The 10,877-nt window shown below is 51.7% G+C and overlaps 1 protein-coding gene across 1 annotated transcript; it reads left to right on the top strand.

Annotated features, from left to right (window-relative positions):
- The first annotated feature begins 1,439 nt into the window (after positions 1-1,439).
- MED10 (mediator complex subunit 10) lies at positions 1,440-8,053 on the top strand. Its single transcript, XM_074329107.2, has 4 exons — positions 1,440-1,630; positions 2,166-2,249; positions 4,974-5,076; positions 7,378-8,053. Exons 1-4 carry the CDS (start codon positions 1,509-1,511, stop codon positions 7,474-7,476), a joined length of 408 nt encoding a protein of 135 aa, XP_074185208.1. The 5' UTR covers positions 1,440-1,508; the 3' UTR covers positions 7,477-8,053.
- Positions 8,054-10,877: the final 2,824 nt, after the last annotated feature.

Genomic DNA, 10,877 nt, shown 5'->3' with positions numbered 1-10,877 from the left:
CTCATTTTGCCTAAGACTCTAGGAACTGAAAAGATGATGATTATTATGGTATTCACTAAAAGTGAAATCACTTGGGCTTGAGGAATCCAGACAAGCTATTGTAGGAACAAACGTCAGTTAATCCTAGAAGGATGCACATAAAAGTTTCTTAAGTGCAAGAGTGATGTGATCAAAGGGGAAATTTAGTAAGATTGATGAACAGCAGTTTACTAAAAACTTAGTGAAGTAGGAGAGGTTATTCTTCATTGATAGGGAAACCCCATAGGGTGCTGCTTTATTAGAGTTGGCACGAGGAGGTAAGGGCCTAACCTAGGAAGGTGGCAGGAATCAGGGAAAACAGAGCTGAGTGGGAGGCCATCTCCCTCTTGGGAGAAGAAAGAAATAGGAGACATGATGGCTAATTATATACGAGAGGAAAGAAGGGAGGTCAGCACTGCCTTCAAGGATTCCAATGGAGGGTCCTTCATGCAAACTTTAGGATTTTCATCCAGGGGGGTATTTGTGAAGATGCTGCATTGTATGGGGCATGGAGGGGGCCAAGACCTTTGGTGGACTGGCAGCAGTTAGTAGTAGAAGGCCTCAAATGTGACACTAGGCTTTAAGTCAAGGTGACTTGTCCTGGCTGTTAATTTATTCATTGGGGGATGGCAAATCACTACTGGGAAAGTCACAGGTCTGAACAGCAGCTTGCTCTGCTTTTTGGTCTGCTGGACCCTGCATAGCAGCCTGCAGGTGCACAAACGAGAAGCTGAGCAAGGCCATTTCCGCAGGCAGTTGCACCTGTATGTAAAGAAATGCACAAAAGGATGGTCTCCAAGATATTAAAGATAGCGTAAGTGTGCGTGTTGTGGGGGAGAGGGGTTCAGGAGTCTTTCACTTTCTTCACTACACTTTTTACTACATTGTTTTAATTATTTACAATGAGTAACTTTAATTTGTATATCAGAAAAAAATAGTCATTTTCGTGTGGGGACAAGCTCCTCTCTCAAGCCCTACCCACCGTGCTTCCATTCCCCTTTTCTTGGCATTACTTTCTCTAACCTCAGATAGTTAGTTGTCAGGTCTCATTTTCCTGATTTTATGGACGGGACCAGTAGAGGCAGAGCCGGGCCTTGCAGGTCCTCACCACTGGCTCTTTGTGGCCCTTAGAGTACCCGGGAGAGCCCTGAAGACCCATCCTTGGCCGGCCCACTCACCTGGGCCGCTTGGGGCTGCTGCTCGCCCCGCCCCGCCCCGCCCCGCCCCGCCCCGCCCCGCCCCGCCCGCGCCCCGCGCACAGGCCCCGCCCCAACCCGCCCTTGCCCCGCCCCCGCCCAGGCCCCCGCCCTCGCCCCCGCCCAGGCCCCGCCCCCAGGCCCCGCCTCAGAGGGCGCTCCACGATCCAGAACACGCCCCCGACGCGAGTCCCGCTCCCCGCCCTCAGAGGAAACGGAAGTAGTAGTGGGCCCGGCCGGAAGCCGGAAGCAGCGGAGCAGGGTTAAGGCTGTGGCGGTGCGCGCTGCAGGGCCATGGCAGAGAAGTTCGACCACCTGGAGGAGCACCTGGAGAAGTTCGTGGAGAACATCCGGCAGCTCGGCATTATCGTCAGCGACTTCCAGCCTAGCAGCCAGGCCGGGCTCAACCAGAAGCTGTGAGTAGCGGCCCGAGTGCGCCGGACCCGTCCCCGAGCGGAGCAGGGATGGGGACCAGGGATGGGGCGCTGGGGTCGGGGAGCGAGGGTCGGGCGCAGAGCCGCAGCCGCCGCCCGCGTCCTCTGGGCCGGGCCCCGCCCAGCCCCAGCCCGGCCCAGCTGAGCGCGGAGGGTCGGTTCGCCGCCGCCGCCTGCTGCCGGCCCGCCTGCGGCTCTGCCTTGCGGGAACCTCTCCTCGGGGGCGGTCCCGAGACGTCCTCACGGCCAGACGCAGCAGTTTCTTTTCTGGGGCCCCGTCGGTGGGACTCGTGCTTCCTCTTCGAAGCCCCTCCCTGCGCACGTGTGACCCCCTCCCATTGTTGCCTCCGGGACCCTCTGCCCCGGGGGAGGCGCGTCCGCGGAGTGCGCTGCGCTGCGCTCCCCGTAGCAACCCTCGCAGGTGCTGGTAACTTGTGTGGAGCCCCAGTTGGCCAGGTGGGTGGTGTCATGGTGTCATCTAAGCTAACCAAATGCCCCATTTTTGCCTTTTCCCCAGGAATTTTATCGTCACCGGCTTGCAGGATATTGACAAGTGCAGGCAGCAACTTCATGACATTACTGTGCCTTTAGAAGTTTTTGAGTAAGTACCATTTCTGGTATCACTTGAGCATGATTCTTGTTTGCTTACGGTATAATGACTGCTTCAGCCGTGGGTGTTTCAGTGCGTGCGGCGCCGTGGGCACAGCCCAAGTGCTGGGGGTATGCAGTGAGGAAAATAGAAATTCCTCCCCTCGAGTGTTTGCTTTAATGGGATCAACAATTTAAAATCTCAGTATTGTATCATTGTAACAGTTTCACGTGAATAGAGGCTTATTAAATACGTGGAAAACATTGTAGGCTCTCAAAGTCCTGCTTAGACAAAAGGACAGCCACATAACTTTCTTTTTTCCTTGAAAAAGATAAAAAATCTTAAGTGAGCTATAGTTTAAATTAAAAAAAAAATTACAGCCAGAAACAACCTGAAAGTAATGTGGTCTGGTGTCGGCCAAAGTGCTCTGGGAGGGCTGGTTCTGGGAGCTGATAATGTCCACTCCGCTGGAAAAGAGAAAGGGTCTTCGGCCATGTAAGCTTGGGAGGGCCGTTCAGTTTTCTATGGGACAGTGTGTGCGCCTGTCTCAGTCATGGCTCAGAGAATGCCTCCGGGAAATACACTGCTTCAGTTGTTTGCAGTCCAGGCTTTAGCACACTGGTTTGGTTGTCACATCTCTGATTTCACAGGTAAGTAACTGCACTGGGCTGTTAGCTTGTCAGTGTCAGGGTTAAGACTAAAATCTGGACTTGTGCTTCCTCGACCAGGGCCATTTTCTCTGGGACAGGCAACCTCTTAACTCCCAGAGCTGGCCGAGATTGGCAAGAACATTCTAGTACTTTTTGCAGTAAAACTGCAAATGTAAACCACTGATTTCCTTGAACAGTAAAGGAAAAGTTCTTGTCGTTTCACACCCCGAAAGGTCAGAGATACAAGTCCAAGTTACAACCCAGCTGAGAAGCTGTCTGCACAGAGGCCACACAGGCTGCAGTTTTCACGATCTCGGCTCTGTCCTCACCAGCTGGCGTGGTGTCATGTTCTCTGCGTGCTCTCAGTTGGCCCCACTGAGTTCTCTGGCTTCAGCTGGGCGTGAATGTCCTGTGTGCGTTACAGTTCTGGGCTCAGGCGCCGGCTGCCGGCTTGTGAGGCAGGGAAGGTGGAAGCCACTTCTCCATCCTTGGAGGGTCCTCCTCAGTGCTGTGCTGGTCGTAAGTGTGCAGGCTGGATGTCCTGACCAAGGCCAGTAACTCCTGAGTCTCAGGTGGGGCAAGTGAGAGGGAGACGAAAGGGAGAGATTGCTGAAGGGCAGCAGGAAGTGGGGCCTCGGCCAGCTCAGTGCAGCCACAGCAGGTGGGCAGAAGGGACCGCGGAGACTCACCTGGGGTCCTGGGAATGCGGTGGCCGCTGGGCGCTGCCAACCCGCAGCTACAGCCCGTGGGCTGCTCTGTGGTGCACAGTGTGGGAGGAGTTTTCAGGCCCCAGTGGCCTTGTCTGCACGCACTGTCGGACCCTGCCTGCCTGACACAAAGGCCAGGACGGCAGCCTGGGCCCGGCTGGCCAGCACTCGTGTTGGCAGAGGTGGGCTCCACGCTCGGCTCTCAGGAGAGCCTACTCCGAACGGCACTGCTGTTGAAGTGATTGTTCAGTGAGGACACTTGAGCCGGTCAGGATTTTTGTTCCCAGAAATGGATGGATTCTGTTCAGAATCACAATGATAGTTTTGCTGCTTTCCTTCCATCATTTCAAAAACGTTGCAATACAACGGAATTTCTTGGCGTTTGTGATTTATTTTGTCCAATGAAAGGCTGGTTTTTAATGCCATTAACCGTAACTTAACAGTGTCTTTAATCTAAGAGATAATTTTCTTTTTTCACTGAAGCATAAAAATACATAAATTGGACTTAGTGTGGTGATGGTTTTTGTTTCTTTGTCATGAATAATTCTGTTTAGCTGAACAATATGAAGGTCTTCGAGGCACAGAGGTAGGCAGGTAGCCCAGACCTGGTAAAATGTGGATATTTATCCAGGCAGTATGCTTAATGAAATCTTTTGGGTAATGAAGAAATTTTGGGGACAAATGTTAACAATTTCAAGAAATACTTTTAGAAATAATTGGAGAGCATCTTGCCTCTGTTACATTCAAGTTACTCAGGGGTATTTGGGAAAGTAGTATGCCTCTTCCGCTTTCTGAAAGCAGTGCACCAGTTTGTAAATCAGTCTTGCGGTGCGTGGGGCCTGGCTCTCCTGCTTGTAATTCTCCCCTCCTGCCCCCTCCAGCAGCCTGAGGCTCCTCCACACAGAGTTCCCAAGGGGACTGGATGGGGGACCTGGAGTGGAGTCTGCATCTTGGTGTGCTCTCCGGGCTCCCCAGGTCACTGGGGTCTGAAGCCATGGCCCAGGCTTAGTTCTCTCTTGTCAGGAGCTGCCCAACCTGACAGGCTGCTCTGAGACCGAGAAGGTCGTGGCCACATGCCTTTGAAAAGCACCAGTGTTTCAGAGGTGAAGTGTGGCTGTGGAGCTCGCTCGGCTAGTAAGTGATCTGTAAGGTCGTTAACCTGACATCACACGTCTGTCATATTCTAGAAGTGACGTGAGATCGAACCATCTGGAGCTGTATAAATGAAGGCCTCCTAATTCCTAACTGGTTCCTGGACACAGTTTCGTCTACACAGCACCATGCGAAGTTATAAATAGCTAACTGTTTTCTTTTTACCATAGGAAATCAGAGTAGGTATCAGCCATGAGAGTGCTGATTGGAATGTTTCCTGTTTGCAGATACATAGATCAAGGTCGAAACCCGCAGCTCTACACCAAAGAGTGCCTGGAGAGGGCTCTAGCGAAAAATGAACAAGTGAAAGGCAAGATTGACACAATGAAGGTAAGGCTGCCGTAGACAGAAGAGGATGTCAGAACGGACACAAATCCTGACAGCGCATTTGCCTAATAGACTGGACTTTGTCATTCTATTCTGTACTGGGGCGAACATCAGCTGTTTGTAAGGTTACACAGTTGGGACTTCTGCATTGTGTAATGGATGGTAGGTGAAGCTAAGCAGCAGAGACTTGTGATAGAATAAAACCATGTAACAAAGTGGCAGCCTTACTCTTAGGAAAGTCCAGGTTAATTTCCGTGATTGTTAGCTAACTGTTTTCATTTTTAAAACTAATATTTCAGGTTTGCACTTTGGTGCTTTCTGATGCCTTCTGTTGGGCCTTTTCCTGTAATTATGGTTCTTTGGTTTGGAGGGTTCTTGAATCTTTGTTCTCTTGTGCAGCTTCTGACTCCTGACTCCTTTGTACCTATCCCCTGTCGTGCAGTTCTCCACAGAGAACTGGCTCTGTTTCTTTGCTGTGATGAGGTCTAGAAAACTATGCATCTTGAACATGAAATATGTCCTTTTTTTCTTCCTTAAATTAACTCAGATATGGTTCCAGTTGGGGTGTGTGTGGTTTTTCCTTTAATCGGACAGCACTGCCCCTTGTCCAGCCTCCCGTTTCTGTTGGCCTTGTGCAACGAGCCCTTCTGCCTCTCCACTCCCGTCCCTCATTCTGGCCCGGCCACGCTGGTCTCGTTTCCGTTTCTGGAAGTCACCAGACCCTCTCCTTCCTGTTCTTTCCCGTGCTGTCTCCTCTGGAGCTCTTGCGTGCGCTCTCTGCACACGGATTATCGTTTGGGTCATTGTATGTCACCTCTGCAAAGAGGCCTTGGGGACCAGCCTTTCCTCAGCTTGTTTACTGAGAGCACTGAAGAGGGTTTGCCCTTTTCTTTTTCTCTGTCTGTCTCCTCTGAAGCTTGTGCTCCAGGGTCTCAGGGCACGAGTGCTCTGTTCCTGCTGACACCTGGTGCCCACAGATGTGCCCAGTTGGTGTTTGATGTGACCTCTTAGGACTCAGAGGGTGCATGGAACAAGCAGATTGTCAGGATGACAGTGACGGCCGTCACGTGGCACCCTGGGGTCGCGGGGCTTCCCAAGGCCCCCAGGTGATGGATGTGTGCTGATGATGGGCAGTGTGCCCTGGGGGTGGCGTTTGCCCTAACTGTTTTGTCAGTTTGGGACTGAGTTGCTGTTGAACTTGGTGTCACCCTCGGGACATGATACAGCTTTAATCAGTGGCAGGTTGTGACTGTTTGCACTGTTGGGTGAGGTGCAATGCCCAACAGAAACCCCCTTGGTACGAACAGGCCCATGCGTGTTCTCCGTGGTCCCGCCATACTTCTGTGCGACTCCAGGGCGTGCGGCCGGTACAGACATGTCCTGTGGGTGGGGCTGCCTACAGACTATGTATCGTTGTGACTCGGTGTCCTTCCCTCTCATCTGAGGCCTGTGAAAGTCACGGCGCAGTTCCATGGCTTTCGCTTGTCCAGTGGGCTGTGTGTTTGTACTTCCCAAGTTGTATCTTAAATAGTCCCTGTGGTGTCGGAGTGCGGTGTCCTTTGAGAGTGTGTCTGAACTAGGTTTTGTGTCTTCCTTTGAATATGCTGCCTCAGTGCAGCTTATAAGACAAGGTCGTGAGATGCTGGCAGGTACTTAGCTGCCTGTAAGAGTGGGTAAAACAAGTGTTAGGCTGATGCCATGTTTCCCCGCAAGTAAGACCTCACTGGAAAATAAGCCCAGCTTGATTTTTCAGGAGGACATCCCCTGAACATAAGCCCTCATGTGTCTTTTGGAGCAAGAATTAATATAAGACCCGGTCTTATTTTCGGGGGAACACGGTAGGTAGGATTGGGAAGCCATAACATTTGGTGGAGACAGGTTTCCAGCTGCTCTGAAAGCTTTGATCGAGCTGTTTGCACACAGAGAGTGTGATTGGTTTGAGTTAATAATTGTTTAATTAAAAATAGTATTTGAAGATTCCTGTTACGTGTGCTGACTGCAAAATTCATTTCCACCTCTGTGGCTGGCTCCCTGCAAGAGGGGCATTTTTCACTTTGAAGCAGGAGGGAAGAAGTTGTATTTGAGCAGGAATTCCTTTCAGATAGTTCTCACTGTACATGCACTGTAGCTGCAAGCGTGCTGTGTCCACGGGCAATGAGTGGGCAGCAGCCGAGCGGCCGGAGGCTTGCGTGGGGCCGAGCACAGTTGACGTCCCCTTGGAGGGCCCTGGCACAGGTGTCGTCTGTAATTGGGCTGATGGGTCACAAGCAAACATATTTTGACAGTGTGTGTTTTCTTTCTTAGAAATTTAAAAGCTTACTGATTCAAGAACTTTCTAAAGTGTTTCCAGAAGACATGGCTAAGTATCGAAGCATCCGAGGAGAGGACCACCCCACATCCTAACTTCTTGCTCCCTCTGTCTGAAGACCTTCCCAGTCCTCTGTGCGTCGCTTTGACCTTCAGGCAGCCTGACTGTGAGCGGCCCAGCACTGCTGGCTGGGGCCGGGGCCCGGGCCGCTCCTCCAGCCACCTGTCCTTGTCAGTAATGTCCCCGGGATGGCAGTGCCTAGAGGGCTGTGGAGCTGCGCCGTGCCGCCAGTGGGCTCTGTCCCGGGCCTGTGTCTGTTTGGTCCTCAGGCTTTCACATGCCTGGTGATCCCGCAGCTTTGAGTGCAGTGCGTTTGGTTCTCTGCGGGGGATAGTCTTGGAGATACTAAATGTGATAGGTAAAGTACACGGTTTTAAAAAGTCTACCTGATGACTCTGCTTTTATGTACTCTTTCTGTTCCATTTTATTATGGTGTCAAAAAAAGCTAACCACAAAAAAGGAAAAATTAAAAAATGTTGTTTTAATATGAGAAGTACTTGAATTGGTGTTCTGTTTCATGTTTTCAAGCACAGCGCATAGAATGTGTTCAAGGTAACTTACATGGATTTCAATAAGACATAATCATAATAAACTCTTTAAGTATTTATGTGACTTATTCCATGCAGTTGTTTTTATAGCAGTTTTACAGCACGGAATATCTTATAAATAGTCATCTACTCCTTTCCCAAAGTGTGAACAATATTCATAAAATTTGTTCTTCCAGCATCGAAGCAGGAAGAGCTACAGCAGGACGCAGCAATGTGGTTCTCGGGTACCGCTCGGTGGAGGGCGTGCGGGTACTGAGGCAGGCAGGCTGGGGCACTGGAGACGCCCGCAGGCCCTGTGCCTGCTGTGCCCCCAGGTGCCCTGGAGTTTTGATCAGTGGCAGAGTCGGACGTGGTGGCGCCTGGCGGGCCCTGGGAGCCTGCGGGTCTGTAAACCTGGGCGGTGCTGTTGCATGTCCCAGGTCCTGGTGCAGTGCTCCCCAGGGTGACCGGCAGGCCACCTGCCTCACATGACCTGGACTCGTTATTAGAAATGGGAGTCTGATTCAGACCTGTTGAGTCAGGCTCTGCGCTGCTGCCCGGGAACCTGCAGCCTCAGGTGCTTCCTCTGCATCACGCTGGGCTCGCTTAGCTCTCGGAACACTCTGAGGCCTGCGCCGTCACCAGGGTGTAGCAGTGCCAGTGGTCGGTGTCACGTGAGGCCGCAGGTCCGGTGTAGGAGTGAGGGTCAGCCAGCTTTCCGTTTCTCACTGAGCCCTTCTGGAATGGGGGGACTGGTGCATGGCCGTTGCTTCCCAAGGGGATCTTACTTGCTGAGTCGGGCCAGGCCCCTTAGGAAGTTGCTAGCTTGTTACTCCTTTCTCTCCAGAACGACATGAGGAAAGGTCTCCCATATGGGGACATGGTTCCTTTTGGATGAGGATACGCCCCAGTCTAGTAGGTCCTGGCGCTGGCGGTTCCTTCTTCGTTGTTTTTCCCACCTATTCCCTGACTATCAGCTGCTGCCGAGGGTCTTGGGGTCCTGGCTGGCCGAGTGCTTCTTTCCCAGATACTGTGCCCATGAGTCAGCTCAGATGGTCCTCTCCACAGCCCTGGGAGCTGTGGGAACTACCTTTCCATTACGGAGCCGGAAACGGGCACAGGGAGGCTGAACCGTGTGCCCGGACTCACAGCTAACGAGTAGCAGAGCTCAAGTTCACTGCAGGCCGGCCTCGCCTAGGGTGCGTGTTCTGAACTGCACGGCTCATTGCAGCGGGAGCCCGATGGCCCCGGCCGTCAGCCTCGGTCCTCACACGTGTCGTGCTCCAAGCTCCGCCTCCCCAGCCTTCCTGAAAGGCGATTTCCATTCCCCTTTCATGGGTTGCTGGCGGGTCCAAGGGGGTCCCGGATGTTCAGGGTACAATCTTTCATAAAGAAGGTTACCACCTCGTTCGTGCTTAGGAAAGATTCTACACCTAGTTACACACGTGTGTGTAAAAAAATGTCCAGACGCTAAAAAGCACAGGATTAGCAGGGCAGCTATGTGACAATTTCTCAGCTCTAAATACTTGTGTTTTTGCGAGTTTTCTGTAGAGAACACATCTGATGTACACCCACAAAGGTGAAGGACATTCTACTGCATAAGGGTGGGGCTTAATTTGGGTTTTTTTGTTTTCTTTACCACTGAGGCAGTGGAAATAACCTGGAATCGTGCTTGACAGCTCAGGCCCAGGTTTGAACCCAAACCCGCCTCTCGGTGTCACAGTGATGCGGTTGGGTGTTGGAAATCATTGAACTTTCTGATTGTTTTGAGGAACAGAGTGGGAGTTCAGTTGACGGGAACTGGCAGCCAACTGGGTCCCAATGGCTAGGGGTGACTTAAGAGCAGCAGCCCATCCAAGTAGATGGTGTTGCACCGGAAGGACTCCAGTAATTCTTGTTTGAACTGCAAGGAGGCCCTGGAGAGCAGGTGTCAAAGGCCAAGAGAAGGGAGAGCGAGTTCAGGTAGCTGGGTCTGAGGTGCCGGGGCCTTCCGGTGGAGAAGTCAGAGACAGCAGTGTCACGCCTTCATCGTGAGTGGACCCTGCAGTGCTCCCCTGAACTCATAAGTAACATCACGTCACAGCAAGTCTAGTACGTGAGGAAACATGCGTGGATCTAGCAGTGGCTGAGAGAAATGGCTCAAAATGGTACAGTGACGGCGGAAATGAAGTGGCCATTACATTGGACCTCAGAGAGGACTGCTGTCTCCCCTCCGGAGGGCGTTCTGGGTGTCATCCAGACCCTACGTCCACACTCTGATGTTAACAGTGGGCAGAGCTCATGAGATGAAGAGAAGGGCCAGACTCCAAAAGGAGCTCTGGTCGCTGGCTGAGGGCCCGGGAGCTGAGACCTTGAATGGGACGGATGTGAAACGACTCTCCTGGACCACCCCGCATGTTTCTGTACAGAAAAACCTGAGTTCAGAATGGCCTCAGACTCGCCTCTGTTCCCTCCATCCTGGCCCATTTATTGGATCTGTTGAGGGCAGACTGTTCGCAGGGACTTCTGGTCCAACTCACTTTTCCTTTCCCCCACTGAACGCCTGTCCCCAGACCAGTGATGGTAGCGCTCTCTCACGTTCGCCTCTTCCACTTCTGGGACCTTTGCTCTGCCTTTGGCTGAGTTTCAGTTGTTGCCAAGAAGATCCAGATATGTGATAACTATTCCTTTATTATGGAAAGAATGTTGCCTGCCCTCCAAGGGCACCGCCATATGTTCATTCTCTTTGGCTCTAACATGACTCCGTATCCAATTTGTTGTTGTTTCTAGGAACTCTGTTGTAACACTATTTTGGTCCAGGGCTAGACTGAGTACAGAATAACCTTATTACACAGCATGCATTATCATTAGGCTATTGCAGCACAAATCTAGGTTTCGTCTTTTTAACATAAAATGTTAAATGCATGTAC

The sequence above is a fragment of the Rhinolophus sinicus genome, chromosome 3 (genome assembly GCF_057876585.1).
Source record: "Rhinolophus sinicus isolate RSI-liver-muscle chromosome 3, RSI-T2T, whole genome shotgun sequence".
NCBI lineage: Eukaryota > Metazoa > Chordata > Mammalia > Chiroptera > Rhinolophidae > Rhinolophus > Rhinolophus sinicus.
This window is presented reverse-complemented; position numbering and strand designations above follow the sequence as displayed.